General features: G+C 38.2%; 1 protein-coding gene across 1 annotated transcript in view; it reads right to left on the reverse strand.

The window, feature by feature from the left end:
- Nucleotides 1–323: 323 nt before the first annotated feature.
- Nucleotides 324–13,067, reverse strand: part of ZNF644 (zinc finger protein 644) — a 122,352-nt gene continuing 109,608 nt past the window's right edge. Inside the window, 2 exon segments of the mRNA XM_070405579.1 lie at nucleotides 324–2,008; nucleotides 2,768–2,870. Of these exon segments, the coding sequence (XP_070261680.1) occupies nucleotides 1,816–2,008; nucleotides 2,768–2,870 (296 nt within the window). The 3' untranslated portion in view covers nucleotides 324–1,815.

Genomic DNA, 13,067 nt, shown 5'->3' on the forward strand with positions numbered 1-13,067 from the left:
CTAGTATACACCGATTTAGTATATTTTTAGTCAAAAGCAATTTGATGTTTTAGTCTCATCTTTATAAGAAAAAATACAGTTTCTATTAGGCATTTTTGAAAAATGAAAATAAATTACAAGTACTTTTCCCTTATCTAGTACACCCCAAGGATCAAGAAACCCTTGAATGATCCAGTTAGTCCAACTTCCTAATTTCACATATTATTAAGGTATGTTAATAAAGTAACCTGCTAAGTAGAAACAATTTAAATCAAATGAAACACAACCTCAAGTGAGCTATTCCCACCAGTGATTATAATAAGAAATGCTTCACACTATACACATTATAATTTTAAGTCTTTTTTTATTTAGAGATTTTTCTGGTAAGGAGATATACCATAGGAAAGCAATTTCACTGGCAGTGAGGTATGTATATACTCTACCAAAATACTCCTTATTTAATGTTTCAAACTTTATTTACATACGAAGAAAAGTATCAATGCATATCCTTGTTTCAACTATAGTATTAGCCATACTACGTGAAATAAAATGAAATGGTGCTTGCATATAAAAACTGTCATTTGTAAAGGAATCTGACTTCAGATTAAAAGAACTAATTTGTTTTTGGAAAAGTTGAAAGGAAGAATCACAATTTCATGACCAAGACATCTGCACCATATTTTCCATTCCTCACAGCACATTTATTTCAGTAATTCCGTTATGTCGGTTCTTAGCATAGCATAGTGTTACACGATTTTCGTACATATAATCACATCCAAAACAAGTTCTAAAATTTAAATTGTAAACATTCTCATCATATGTAGAAATATTTCAATTGGTATATTAAGTTTTGCTACTGATCAATTTTGGAAGAGAATATAAATGAGAAAGCCTATTCTAAATTGTGTAGTGAGCATCATTTATTAATTACATTTCTACAATGTTAAATAAAGAGGCAAACCTGTCCTGTAAGCATGTCAAATTTTAGGTAAAACATTAAAAAGAAACAAATCTGTTAACAAAAGGATGCCTTGCAATAAAGAACATTAGATTTTAAAATCTATTATGATACAAAAAATGTAAAGGGTAAATAGCATCTTTGTTGACAAAGTAGGAGGTAGCATGGATGCACCACTTTATTGTCTGAGAAATGCAACTGGAGTAAAGAATATTTCCTTACCACAAATAATTTCCAGGACTATGTACATATTTCTTTTAGAAATACTTGTTTAAACAAATCTCCCTCCACTTTTTAGTATAAAAAAAACCATTCCATGTGATTTTAAAAAAACACTTACACATTTAGATAGAATAGTACTCTGCCCTATATGAGTGAACAGTCTCAATCTATGAAGTACATGATATTTAATGCCCTAAGTTGAGTAAATTTAATTAGCGGTTCCAGGTATTATACAAAACACTACATACAAACAAAATATAATATCTTATTTTTCAATGCAAGTCTTGTGGGGAATAAACAGAACCTTGATTCTGGTAACACTGCAGAAAACATAACTTTCCAATAAGTCTGTCTTTAAATATCCATGTGCAACAGTTTATTAATGACTGCTTACATGTACTGATCTTTTACTGAATGAATACAGTTAACTGACAAAATCCAGTAAATGTTGAAAACACATCTTCTGTCCTATATAAAATATATAGACCACTTACTGTTTGAAGCAATCTATTTGTTCTGATGTCACCATAATTCACTTTTCCCCTTTTTCCTGCTTTAGTATTTATAAATGGATAATTTAATGTGGCTTAAAAAAAAGACAAAAAATTTCAAATTTACACCCAATTCATATTTGCTATTTAAAAGGTTTCCTTGTTCTATGAAGCTGCTTCTGCCATTAGTAGAGAAAATGAAGTTTCTGTAATGGAAGCAGGCTTTTTAAACAGTGACGTGACTTCCACCATGCCAGCTCCAGTCCGGGGAAGGTTAGCGTTTACAATGTGTCGTTGTAAGTGCTTAATCCAGTCTTCCTGAACAGACAATGGTCCACGAAAGACTAGGCCACAAAACCTACAGAAGAAGTTAATGACAGTTGTCTTAACCTGACCAATTCCCTTTATTTAAAACCAATTCCCCAAAAAATCAATACACATAAGAAATAAACTTTACCATATATTGGAGAGAGTTCTTGACAATCGTTTCTGAATACATATAAAGTCAAAATGACTTAATACAATATCAAAGATGCCAATTCATGAATTGAACAGCTATAACAACTCTAATAATATTTATATAAATGGGAACATTATTAGGATAAAATTAAAGGTCTTAACACCTGTATTTAAAACAACTATATTTCCAAAATGTATCTTCTGTTAAAAAGACCCTTACGCAATTCAGAATTCCTTAAACTGCATAACGGTGAGTATGAAAGGGAGATGTGAATAACTGTATAGCTATACTTAGAAGTATATGTTCCCAATAAGCAGAAACTAAATGTGTCCCAAAACTAAAGACAATTTTTAAAAAATCAAAACAAATCAAATCAAATCAAACCAAAGCAAATAAATAAAACAACAACAAAGCTACTTTTATAATTCACCATATCACAGAGCTTCTTGGCTAATATAAAAAAGTTGATCCGTTAGTTATTGAAGTACTACAGCATTTATGAACTGAGTTAAGATTTTAAGCTTGTCTCCAAAAGTTCACTTATAATTTACTTGTGGAGAATGTACCTCTGCTACAAATTAAAAACCCCGAATAAAAGAGTTAATATACCTCAATCCAAAATCTGAACTAAGCAGATTTGGCAATATAAGCATGTACCTGCATCTGAGAATGTAAACCTCGTCAGCACCATGAGGTAATGTTAGCATTTTCTTCTTGCTTCCAGATCTTGACCTTGATTTCTTTTGCTTACAATCTAAGACTAAAAAAAGGAAGAAGAGAAAGACATTTTTTATATATTCCCAAATATACATAAATATACACATACAGATATACTTGTATTTCTAGAGGTCAGACCGTCTAAATCAAGTCGGAAATGTCTGCATTTCTTTGTATTCCCTAAAGCAGTGGTTCTCAACCTTCTGGCCCTTTAAATACAGTTCCTCATGTTGTGACCCAACCATAAAATTATTTTTGTTGCTACTTCATAACTGTAATGTTGCTACTGTTATGAATCGTAATGTAAATATCTGATGTGCAGGATGGTCTTAGGTCGTGACCCCTGTGAAAGGGTCGTTCGACCGCCAAAGGGGTCGCAACCCACAGATTGAGAACCGCTGCCCTAAAGCATGCACTAATTTGCAGCTGTTTCTCTAATAGCAGTAACATTATCTACATACATTCTTCCTGTACTGCTTTTTAAAATAATGCTTTACTATACCAAAATGAGAAAATGTAACTAAATAACTTGAAGTTACTATGTTGGTCAATTTTTACAATAATGGTATTTCTCTGATGAACATACATCCATTTTAACATCTGGTTAAACCTTCCTTCCAGGAAAATTATAACTTTTTATTTAAGTTTGTACTACTTCATTAAGATCTTACAAGCTTTAAAAACTTAGTAAGGGAACATCAACAATGTAATATAAGTTTCAATGAAAATTTTATAGTAATTCACTTTGAATTCTATAATAAATAGTGCTCAAAAATTGTATGATGACCCTACATTGAAAGGGTATAAAACAAAAAAAAAGCTTGTCATTTTTAAGTAAGTTTGCAAATGGACCAGAAGTTTAATGTTAACTATTCCTTACATGCTTTCATTTTATGTTTTCTTCCACAGCTACTTAAAAATGTAATTAAAAGGAAAAAAACAAGATTTTTATATTAAAGATGATCAAAATTTTAGTGATAATTGTTCTTGAAAAATTTTTATTGCTTTTCCTTCAATCAGTTATTCCACAAAATCTAATTTAATAAAGGAAAAAGATATTTTTAGAGGTAGGAATAGACAGGAAATAATATTTTATTGGTCTTTGAATACAACTACAGACAAAGGGATGAGAGTACTACAGGATCTGCTGGTCAATTAGCAGGAAGAGAAGGTAAGAAAGTTATATTTAGGGATCCAAGGGGGAAGGAAACAAATGTAACAGAAATGTTACACAAATGGCTTTTCTTCTCTTAACCTACCATGTGAAATCCCCTGGAAAAATTCTAGGTAAGAAAGAATAAGAACTGGCTATTCAATTATTCTGTAAAATGAGTTGTTCAAAGTCCAGATTCCAAAAGAACAGACACTATTATTACAAAACCAGTAAACACACAATTCCTTACAGTAGTCAAGTGGCCAGTGCTAAGGAAAATGTCATAGAAAATTAGAAACCACAAGAAGCCTAAATCTCATTCAAGCCACTGGTTTATGCTTCCTATCATCTGCCTCTTTAAAAGTAAAATCTAGAGCCCACAGTCTCTCTCTGCTTATCCTCAGAAGAAGAATCTCTTAAGTAAAGAATTACATATAGGAAGTCAAGTAAGTATTAAAGAATGGCTAATTCAAAGCTTCAACAAAAACCTGGAATAGAAAAATCGTAAGGTTCTCATTACTTATCTCAGTCAAGAGCCTGGCACATAATAGGAACTCAACAAATACTTCTGAAGTAAAAAATAAAAGAAAACCCAGTAATTTAACCTCTGACATTTAGAGCATATAAATGGATATTTGTTCTATCAGCATGTAATGTAGGTAACATTCATGTAGAACACCTCTGCATCATTTAAGTGAATATGTTGCTAATGTCACACTTAAATTCTTCACTGATCAGTCTAGCTTATGTATAGAAGCTAGGTTCTTCACAACTAGTAGGGAGAGTGAGGTATTATGTACTTTGTAATCAGCACCTTCTTTTTCCTAGTTGCACTGGTGAGCAATTTGAATTTAAATGAATTTTAAAGCAATGGATACACTAGAAGTAAAGATTTTAGGACACTCAAAAGCTAGATGTCAGCTACTCTTTCCCTATTTGTTAGGTAAACCACACACAATCCCTGTCTCTGTTACATAGAACAGAGCAGGTATTTGGTATATCATGAGATTACAGATAGAATCTTACTTTGATGAGCTTGCTGGTTGTCAAAATTGCCACTGTATTCAAATTCCCTTTAAAATGTAAATAAATTACTGTAGGATAGAAATAGAATACATTATAGCAATCCTTTAAAAAATTGTTCACAGAATGCTAATGCTAGGTATGTAAAACAAATTGAGGGAGAAGGGCACTGGGCGATGAGAAAGTATGCAAAATAATGTTTTGTCAGTTACAAAGTATTCAAGTTACATTCGGATGCTGTGATACTTTTAAAATGGAACTGGATAGGTTTACTCTGAAGTATAAAAATGTTTCTTGACTTTAACAGAGGAAAAAAGAGTATTTCTGACTTTTGATGTTATATAAACTCTAAAAACCCTGAATTTTAGGCTGTTTATAAATGATCAGCTCTAAAACTTCAATGAGCATACCACAGGTTTTGTAGTAATTAATATCTGAAGGTATTGTGACTTTGGAAAGCAGGACAACTCTACCCGTATACGATTATCTCCAGTATCGAGTTCCAAGTAAGTTTAGAGAATCACATACACTCAGAATTCTTGGAAACTTGTCTGTAAAGTAAAGATATTAAAAACCTGGGACCTCTGGTAATTATACTTAAATATTTCAGTGTCTTAATATCTCCATTATCATTTTTAAATGTCTTACCCCTTGAAATGTCATTTATTTAGAAAGTAAAACATAAATACATTTTGCAAGAACAATTTTTTGTAATACCAATATTCAACCTTTACCCTTGCAATACTGCCTAAAACCATTTAGAAAAATCTGTAAAAAATTTGAGTATTTAACATATTATTAATATGAACACAAAGGGAACAACCATATGTTATTCTCTATATGAAAAAGATTGATTTACACAGTATGTTCCATTAAATGAAAAAGATATGTACAAATATGTCTAGAACACAAATGTTCTAATTTAAAAGATTTTTATTATATCTAGAGCGAAAAGCAGTTTCATTCTGGACTGTGTACCAGGAGTCACTAGAGCATTTTAAAAAAAGAACATCACTAACACTAGTTTTAGTATAACAGGGCTCATCAATATTTGTGATAAATAGCCAAAGGTTTAACAAAGTTGTGTACATTAACAATCTGCCAAATAGATAACTTTATACAAAGCCTTTATTTGCACTTGTTAGTGTCAAACTCCCCCCATCCCCCGCCACATACACATGCCATTTTCCTCTTGAAGAATTTTAAATCTAACATTGTTTTTGTACTTGAAATTTACAAAAAATACTAGATTGGTTTTAGAAAATCTTAATTTTCTTTTCCATGAGTATAACTGCTTCTTTAGAAAGGAACAAACTCAGTCACTCTAACATTCCTAAGGTTACTATTCAGGATGGCAGAAAATGTCTAAGTGATCAATTTTAACCAGAAGACTGTAAAAAAATAAAATTAAAATAAAATAATGCAGCCTGGCCGATATAGGTCAGTGGTTGAGCGTTGACCTATGAACCAGGTCATGGTTTGATCCCTGGTCAGGGCACATGCCCAGGTTATCGGCTTGATTCTCAGTAGAGGGCATGCAGGAGGCAGCCAATCAATGATTCTTTCTCATCATTAATGTTTCTATATATCTTCCTCTCTGAAATCAATATATATATATTTATATATATATATTGCAGTTACCTCCTGATTTATAAAGGATTTAAACTGCTACTGGAAATATTTTACTTGTAAGAAGAATGAATCGAGCTGTACAATCATATACAAAAAGTTTTAGGATATACCTTGTGATAAATAGCTATTTTGATCAATAAGAATGAGAGGGAAATACAACAGACTTATAAACCCTCAAAAAAACACTATACTGCTATGCTACAAAATACAACATATGTGTCTAAAGCATTAAACTGGATCAGTGAAAAGCAAACCAATAAATAATACAGATACAAATTCAAGGCTGTTTTCTGAGATATTATTTTAGTTTTATACACAGAAGAAAAAGAATTTACTTTGGGCTTTTTTTACATTATTAAATAAGCCCTTTTGCCCTTTCCACCTTTCTGCCCATTATGTACAACTAGAGGCCTGGTGCACAAAATTTGCTCACTCAGGGGGTGGGGTGGGTCCCTCAGCCCGGCCTGCGCCCTCTCGCAGTCAGGCAGTCGGACATCCTTAGCGCTGCCGCGAAGGAGGGAGGGGCTCCTGCCACCACCGCTGTGCTTGCCAGCCAGGAGCTCAGCTTCTGGCTGAGTGGTGCTCCCCTGTGGGAGTGCACTGACCACCAGGGGGAAGCTCCTGCGTTAAGCGTCTGCCCGCTGGTGGTCAGTGCGCGTCAGAGTGACCGGTTGTTCCACCGTCAGGCCAAAACCGACTCTCCAACATCCCCCAAGGAGTCCCGGATTGCGAGAGGGCACAGGCCAGGCTGAGGGACCCTACCAGTGCACGATCGGGGCCAGGGAGGGACATGGGAGGGACCGCAGGAGGTCTCTAGGGCAGTGGTTGGCAAACTGCAGCCCCTTGAGTATGGCTCTTCCACAAAATACCACGTGCGGGCACGCACGTACAGTGCAACTGAAACTTCGTGGCCACACTCAAGGGGCCAAAGAGCCGCATGTGGCTCGCGAGCCACAGTTTGCCGACCACTGCTCTAGGGCATGTCTGGCCCGTCTCGCTCAGCCCCGATTGGCTGAACCCCAACAGCAAGCTAACCTACTGGTCAGAGCGTCTGCCCCCTGGTAGTTAGTGCATGTCAGAGCGACTGGTTGACTGTCTGCCCCCTGGTGGTCAGTCCATGTCATAGCGAGCGGTTGAGCGGCCTTAGCATATCATTAGCACGTTATGCTTTGATTGGTTGAACGGTCGACCGGACTCCTAGAATATTAGGCTTTTATTATATAGGACTAGAGGCCCGGTGCACAAAAATTTGTGCACTCGGGGGGGGGGGGGAGGGGGTCCCTCAGCCCGGCCTGTGCCCTCTCGCAGTCTGGGACCCCTCAGGAGATAACGACCTGCTGGCTTAGGCCTGCTCCTGGGTGGCAGAGGGCAGGCCCAATCCCTAGGTGCAGCCCCTGGTCGGGCTCAGAGCAGGGCCGATTGGGGAGTTGGGGCGCCGCCCCCTGCCATGCACAGAGCAGGGCGGATGGGGAGGTTGCGATGCCACCCCTAGTCACGTTCAGGGTAGGGGCGATTGGGGGGTTGGGGCACTGCCCCGTCACACTCAAGGCAGGGTCGATGGGGAGGTTGGGGCGCTGCCCCCTGTCACACACAGAGCAGGGACCATCAGGGGTTTGGGGAGCTCCCCCCTGTCACGCATATAGCAGGGCCGATCAGGGGGTTGAGGAGCTGCCCCCTGTCACGCACAGAGCAGGGCCTATCAGGGGGTTGAGGAGCTGCCCCCTGTCACACACAGAGCAGGGCCGATCAGGGGGTTGAGGAGCTCCCCCCTGTCACGCACAGAGCAGGGCCAATAGGGGAGTTGGGGCACCACCCCCTGTCACACACAGAGCAGGGCCGATCAGGAGGTTGGGGCGCTGCCACTGTCACACTCAGGGCAGGGCCGATGGGGAGGTATGGCTCTACCCTGTCTCACATAGAGCAGGGCCCGTGAGGGGGGGTTGGGGCGCCGCCACTGTCACACACAGAGCCACAGGGCAATCAGGGGGTTTGGGCGCTGCCCCCTGTCACACACAGAGCCGCAGGGCAATCAGGGGGTTGGGGCGCTGCCCCTTGTCACGCTGATCCCGGTGCCGGGAAGCCTCGAGGCTCCGCTGATCCCGCCCGGCAGGGTCACAGATCCGGGTCCCAGACCGCAGACAGCCTTGCCTGCTGCCGCCTGCCTACAGTATGCAAATTAGCCGCCATCTTGTTGCTTCAGGGTGGGGGTCCCCACTGGGGTGCCTGGCCAGTCTGGGTGAGGGGCTGAGGGCCGTTTTCAGGCTGGTGGGCGACTGGAGCTCCAAACCTCTCCTTTTTTTCTTTTTTTAAAATTCTGGCATTTATTTACCTTCTATGGCTGTCACTGGAGCTGAGAGCCGGCTTTCTCTCTGAGGCTCGGCTGAAAGCAGGTTTCTGGCCTTTGTTTTCTGTATTCGAAACAATGTTGCGAGTCCAGCTCTGAGATCCCGGCTGACTGACAGGAGGTTTCTGGGCTTTTGTTTATCTTCTATAAATGTTACTATGTTTCCAACTGAAGCTCAGAGGCCGCGGGGAACGTTGGAGTTCTCTGTCACTGAAGGAAGCAAGCCTCCCTGTTCGCATCAGCTGCCTGGCTGCCGGCTGCCATCTTGGCTGACAGTTACTTTGTATATACTCACTGATTAGCCAATGGGAAGGGTAGCGGTCTTACGCTAATTACCATGTTTCTCTTTTATTAGTGTAGATAACTGTTTCAATAAATTTCATTTTCTTTTTAATTCACTACACAAATGACCTCAAAGAATGAGGATTCATTTTTTAAAAACATCTGTTGTAAAAAAGCACATCATAACTAAATTAATATTCACCACCGAATATTCTTACTTGCAATCATCCTCCCCTGTCCACTTAGTTAAAAGCCCTCATTTCATCTGTTTTGTTCCTAACTGTTGGCATCTCTGGGGTAAAGTGAAACTTAAATATAACCATCAGATTACATATTATCTAAAATATGAGACATAAAGTAGCCCTAGTTGAGAGAAGAAAATTTCTTCTTCATCTAATCAGCCTATATAAGCTGGGCAGGAAATAGCAGCTATGAATAGTAGTTTTTGAACACAGGGTGCTACATTTTCACTTTGCACTGGATCTGACAAATTATGTAGGGAAAAAGTAGGGATAAAAATGACATAGATAGGTAAGCCATCATTCCACCACCATTAATAACCTGCTGGTGGAGGTGGTAGTGGCAGTGGTGAGGAGGAAAGAGGATGTATAGCCCCAAGGGGTACACAGTGTGATATGGACAAATAAACAAATCTACTTGGTGCCATTAATTATTCAAGGTTCATAAGTCCCAAATATACAAAAGACTGTGCAAATAGCATTTTCTTTCTCTCAGCCTCAACTGAAAAAGAAGCATGGGAAAAAAAGAAGCACGGATTTGGGGGGGGGGAGGGTTAAGAAACATGTGAGTTTGTGTAACATAAGGATGGGGGTAGGAAAAGCCATTTGTTGAAAAGATAAATTCTTATTTCTTCAGTGTATGCTTTTGTCTTTGCATAAAGTGCCTAAAAGAGACATTTTGTGGGGTACGGCACAAAGGGTCCTACACACTTCGTTTAATGCTCTATTGTCACAGACTTGAAATTCTCCTGGGGTCCAACCCCAGCAGGTCCAGGGGTCCCCAAAGGTGTGGACGGAGTTGGCGAAGAAGGAATGACACGAAGACAGCCTTCAGTTGATCAGCAGCCTAGTCAGGACCTCTAGCCAGGATCTCCAGCCAAAGTTCTGGTCGAAGTTCTGGTTAGGAGCTGATGAGGATCTGATGTTTATTGTCTTGTTACATCCGTATTTATACCAGCCGATTTTAATCCTGTCAATTTCTATTACAAAGGTTAGGGCGTCTCCCATCTCCATTCCAGGGAGCAAAGACCATGTAGCTTAACTACCCGCCTGGCACTTAATTAAGGGGTTGTATCTCTTCCCTAACCTCAGGGAAAAATCCCCACCTGGGGAAACAACCTTTCTCGGAGAGGTGACCTTGGTTAAAACACATGGCGCTAAGGGGAGCAAACATATTAAGAACAGTATGCTATATACGCCAGGTCCCTTGAAACATATGCTGTGCAGATTCTTTCCTGCAGCGACTGTGTTAAGCAGCAGGGATGGACCGGCTTCCGGCAAAATTCTTAATTTTTGAACACAGGGTGCTACATTTTCACTTTTCACTGGATCTGGCAAATTATGTAGACAATTTTGGATACTGTGTATCCACCAACCTAAGTGAGAAAGGCAGCCAGCCCTTAGTTCCACTTCTTTTCTCGTTTTGTTGTTTTGTTAACTATAGCAATGTATTTATTGGAAATGAACTAGACATTACATATACCTGATGAAGATGTAATAACGCATGAAGCATAACTGATGCAACATTTACAAAGTCACAAAAGAAAAGGAAATTCGTTTTCAAAAGAAATATTGTATCCAAGACACCTCAATCTCTGAACACCATAAACAACTTGTGATGTTGCCTCTGAACAAGCAGAATAAAACTTACTTTAAATTGATCAACAGAAAAGTTTCTTTGCCCAACTTGAAGATTCCTTGGCTAGCACCTGTATGTCACACTTATCAGGTAATTTTCATGACCAGAGATTAACCAGATGATATTTTTCATATTCCTCATAGGGGAAAAAATGTCTCCTACAAATAGAGATGTTTGAGGAAAATCGAAGCAACAAATCAGTTGGTGGCACCAACTGAAGGGGTACTAGAATCAGCATTTTATAGAGGAAAACCAACAACTATTAAGAACAACTGTTAAATTCCACACTGTAGTCCATTAAAATTGTAAAAGACTTCCCTACTACCAATATCAATTCTTTATTTCTAGCCATATACTGCCATAATCAAACCAGTCATATTCCCAAAATGTACATAGTAAGCAGTTTATCTGGTTTATTGTTATGAAAAGCAATGTTCCCTTCCAATCATAATTAGGCATATATATAGATACACAATTAGTAACCTCAGAAGTATATTTTCGCCATTATTTTACCTTGACATTGTCCAAAAATTTTTCAATACCCTAATTTTCTTTCATTGATTTTTAGAGTTTGCATTCTCAATAACTAAATAAAATAAAATAAAATCACTAACCTAGAATCAAAGAGCAATCATGGTAAAGTAAATTAGATCCTGAATGGTTTAACATTTTACCTGGAATAGAATGAAATACAAAATATTTGAAAAGCAGAATTCCTTTGCCTTAACTATGAGGTTTATGGCTTAACAATATTAGTCTAGAAAACACAGATAGCTTGAGGTTGTCCTGTAACAGGGGTGGGCAACCTTTTTGTGAGTGCACGCCAAAACCAGCAAAATCTCTGACTCAAAATTCTTCTGTGTGCCAACCCTAATTTTTTTGAGAACATGTTACGCCTACTTGATATCTCTTAAGGTGTACCTATGTGAAGAACCTTGAAGAAATAATAAAATTCATTCGAGCGACAAAAACACAGTATATGATGATGAAAAATACATTTATTTTTTAATGGATACATGTACACTGATAGTCCGACAGAAAACTTTATGACTCCGTTTGATATTATCAGTGGGACTTTTGCTGCTGCATCACTGATGACAGAGATTTTACATCAGGTTTATATTTCGTGACCTTCAGAGATATGCACGAGCTACTACTTTCATCCATCAGGCTACTCCTATTATGAGACTTAACAAAATTCATCATGGAGAACAAAGATTCACAAGCATATGTGGATGAAACCAAAACACTGGTCGGATCTAGGAAGGCAGGGAGAGTTAAGGGAGAGGCACAGAAATTGCTCTTCCCTTCTCTCGTCAATCCATGTCTATGGTCTTTAAGATAACTTGTTATGTAAAATTATTTATTTATCTAAGATGCACCTACCCTGAACTTATCTGAAAATTAAAAAAGTCGATATTAAGAAAAAAAATTGTAAATGGAAGATTATAAGAGAGGGTTTCGCGTGCCAGCAAAAGTTACTGGCGTGCCATGTTTGGCACGTGTGCCAGGGGTTACCCACCCCTGTCCTATAAAGTAAGAGGTTGTAATAAGGGTAGCAACAGCCTCATATGCTTGGTTCAGAGAAAATTAAAGCAAATGAAGGCAAACCTTTATTTAAACTAGGGTCTCCCAGGGAGAAGAAAAAGTACATTCAATTTGTAGAAGCTTCTGTTAATTCAAAGTAGAGGGAATGACAAGTAAAATAATATTTTGAGTAAGTATTTTTAAGATGTGAAGGGAAAAGTTAAACATAAATATGATACTTTATTTATCCTACATTTTTATAAACAGAGAATTGGAGGTAGACTAGTTTTTCTAGCTTGCCAGAAGCCAAAAGCTAACCATACCCAAGCTACAAGTTGCTTAACTGGTCAGGATAATAAACGTATTACTTCTATGGTGACAAGTAAGAAAAAATATTTAAA

This window comes from Myotis yumanensis, unplaced genomic scaffold, assembly GCF_028538775.1.
Source record: "Myotis yumanensis isolate MYYU_CA2020_CCGP unplaced genomic scaffold, mMyoYum1.0.hap1 SCAF_2, whole genome shotgun sequence".
Taxonomy (NCBI): Eukaryota; Metazoa; Chordata; class Mammalia; order Chiroptera; family Vespertilionidae; genus Myotis; species Myotis yumanensis.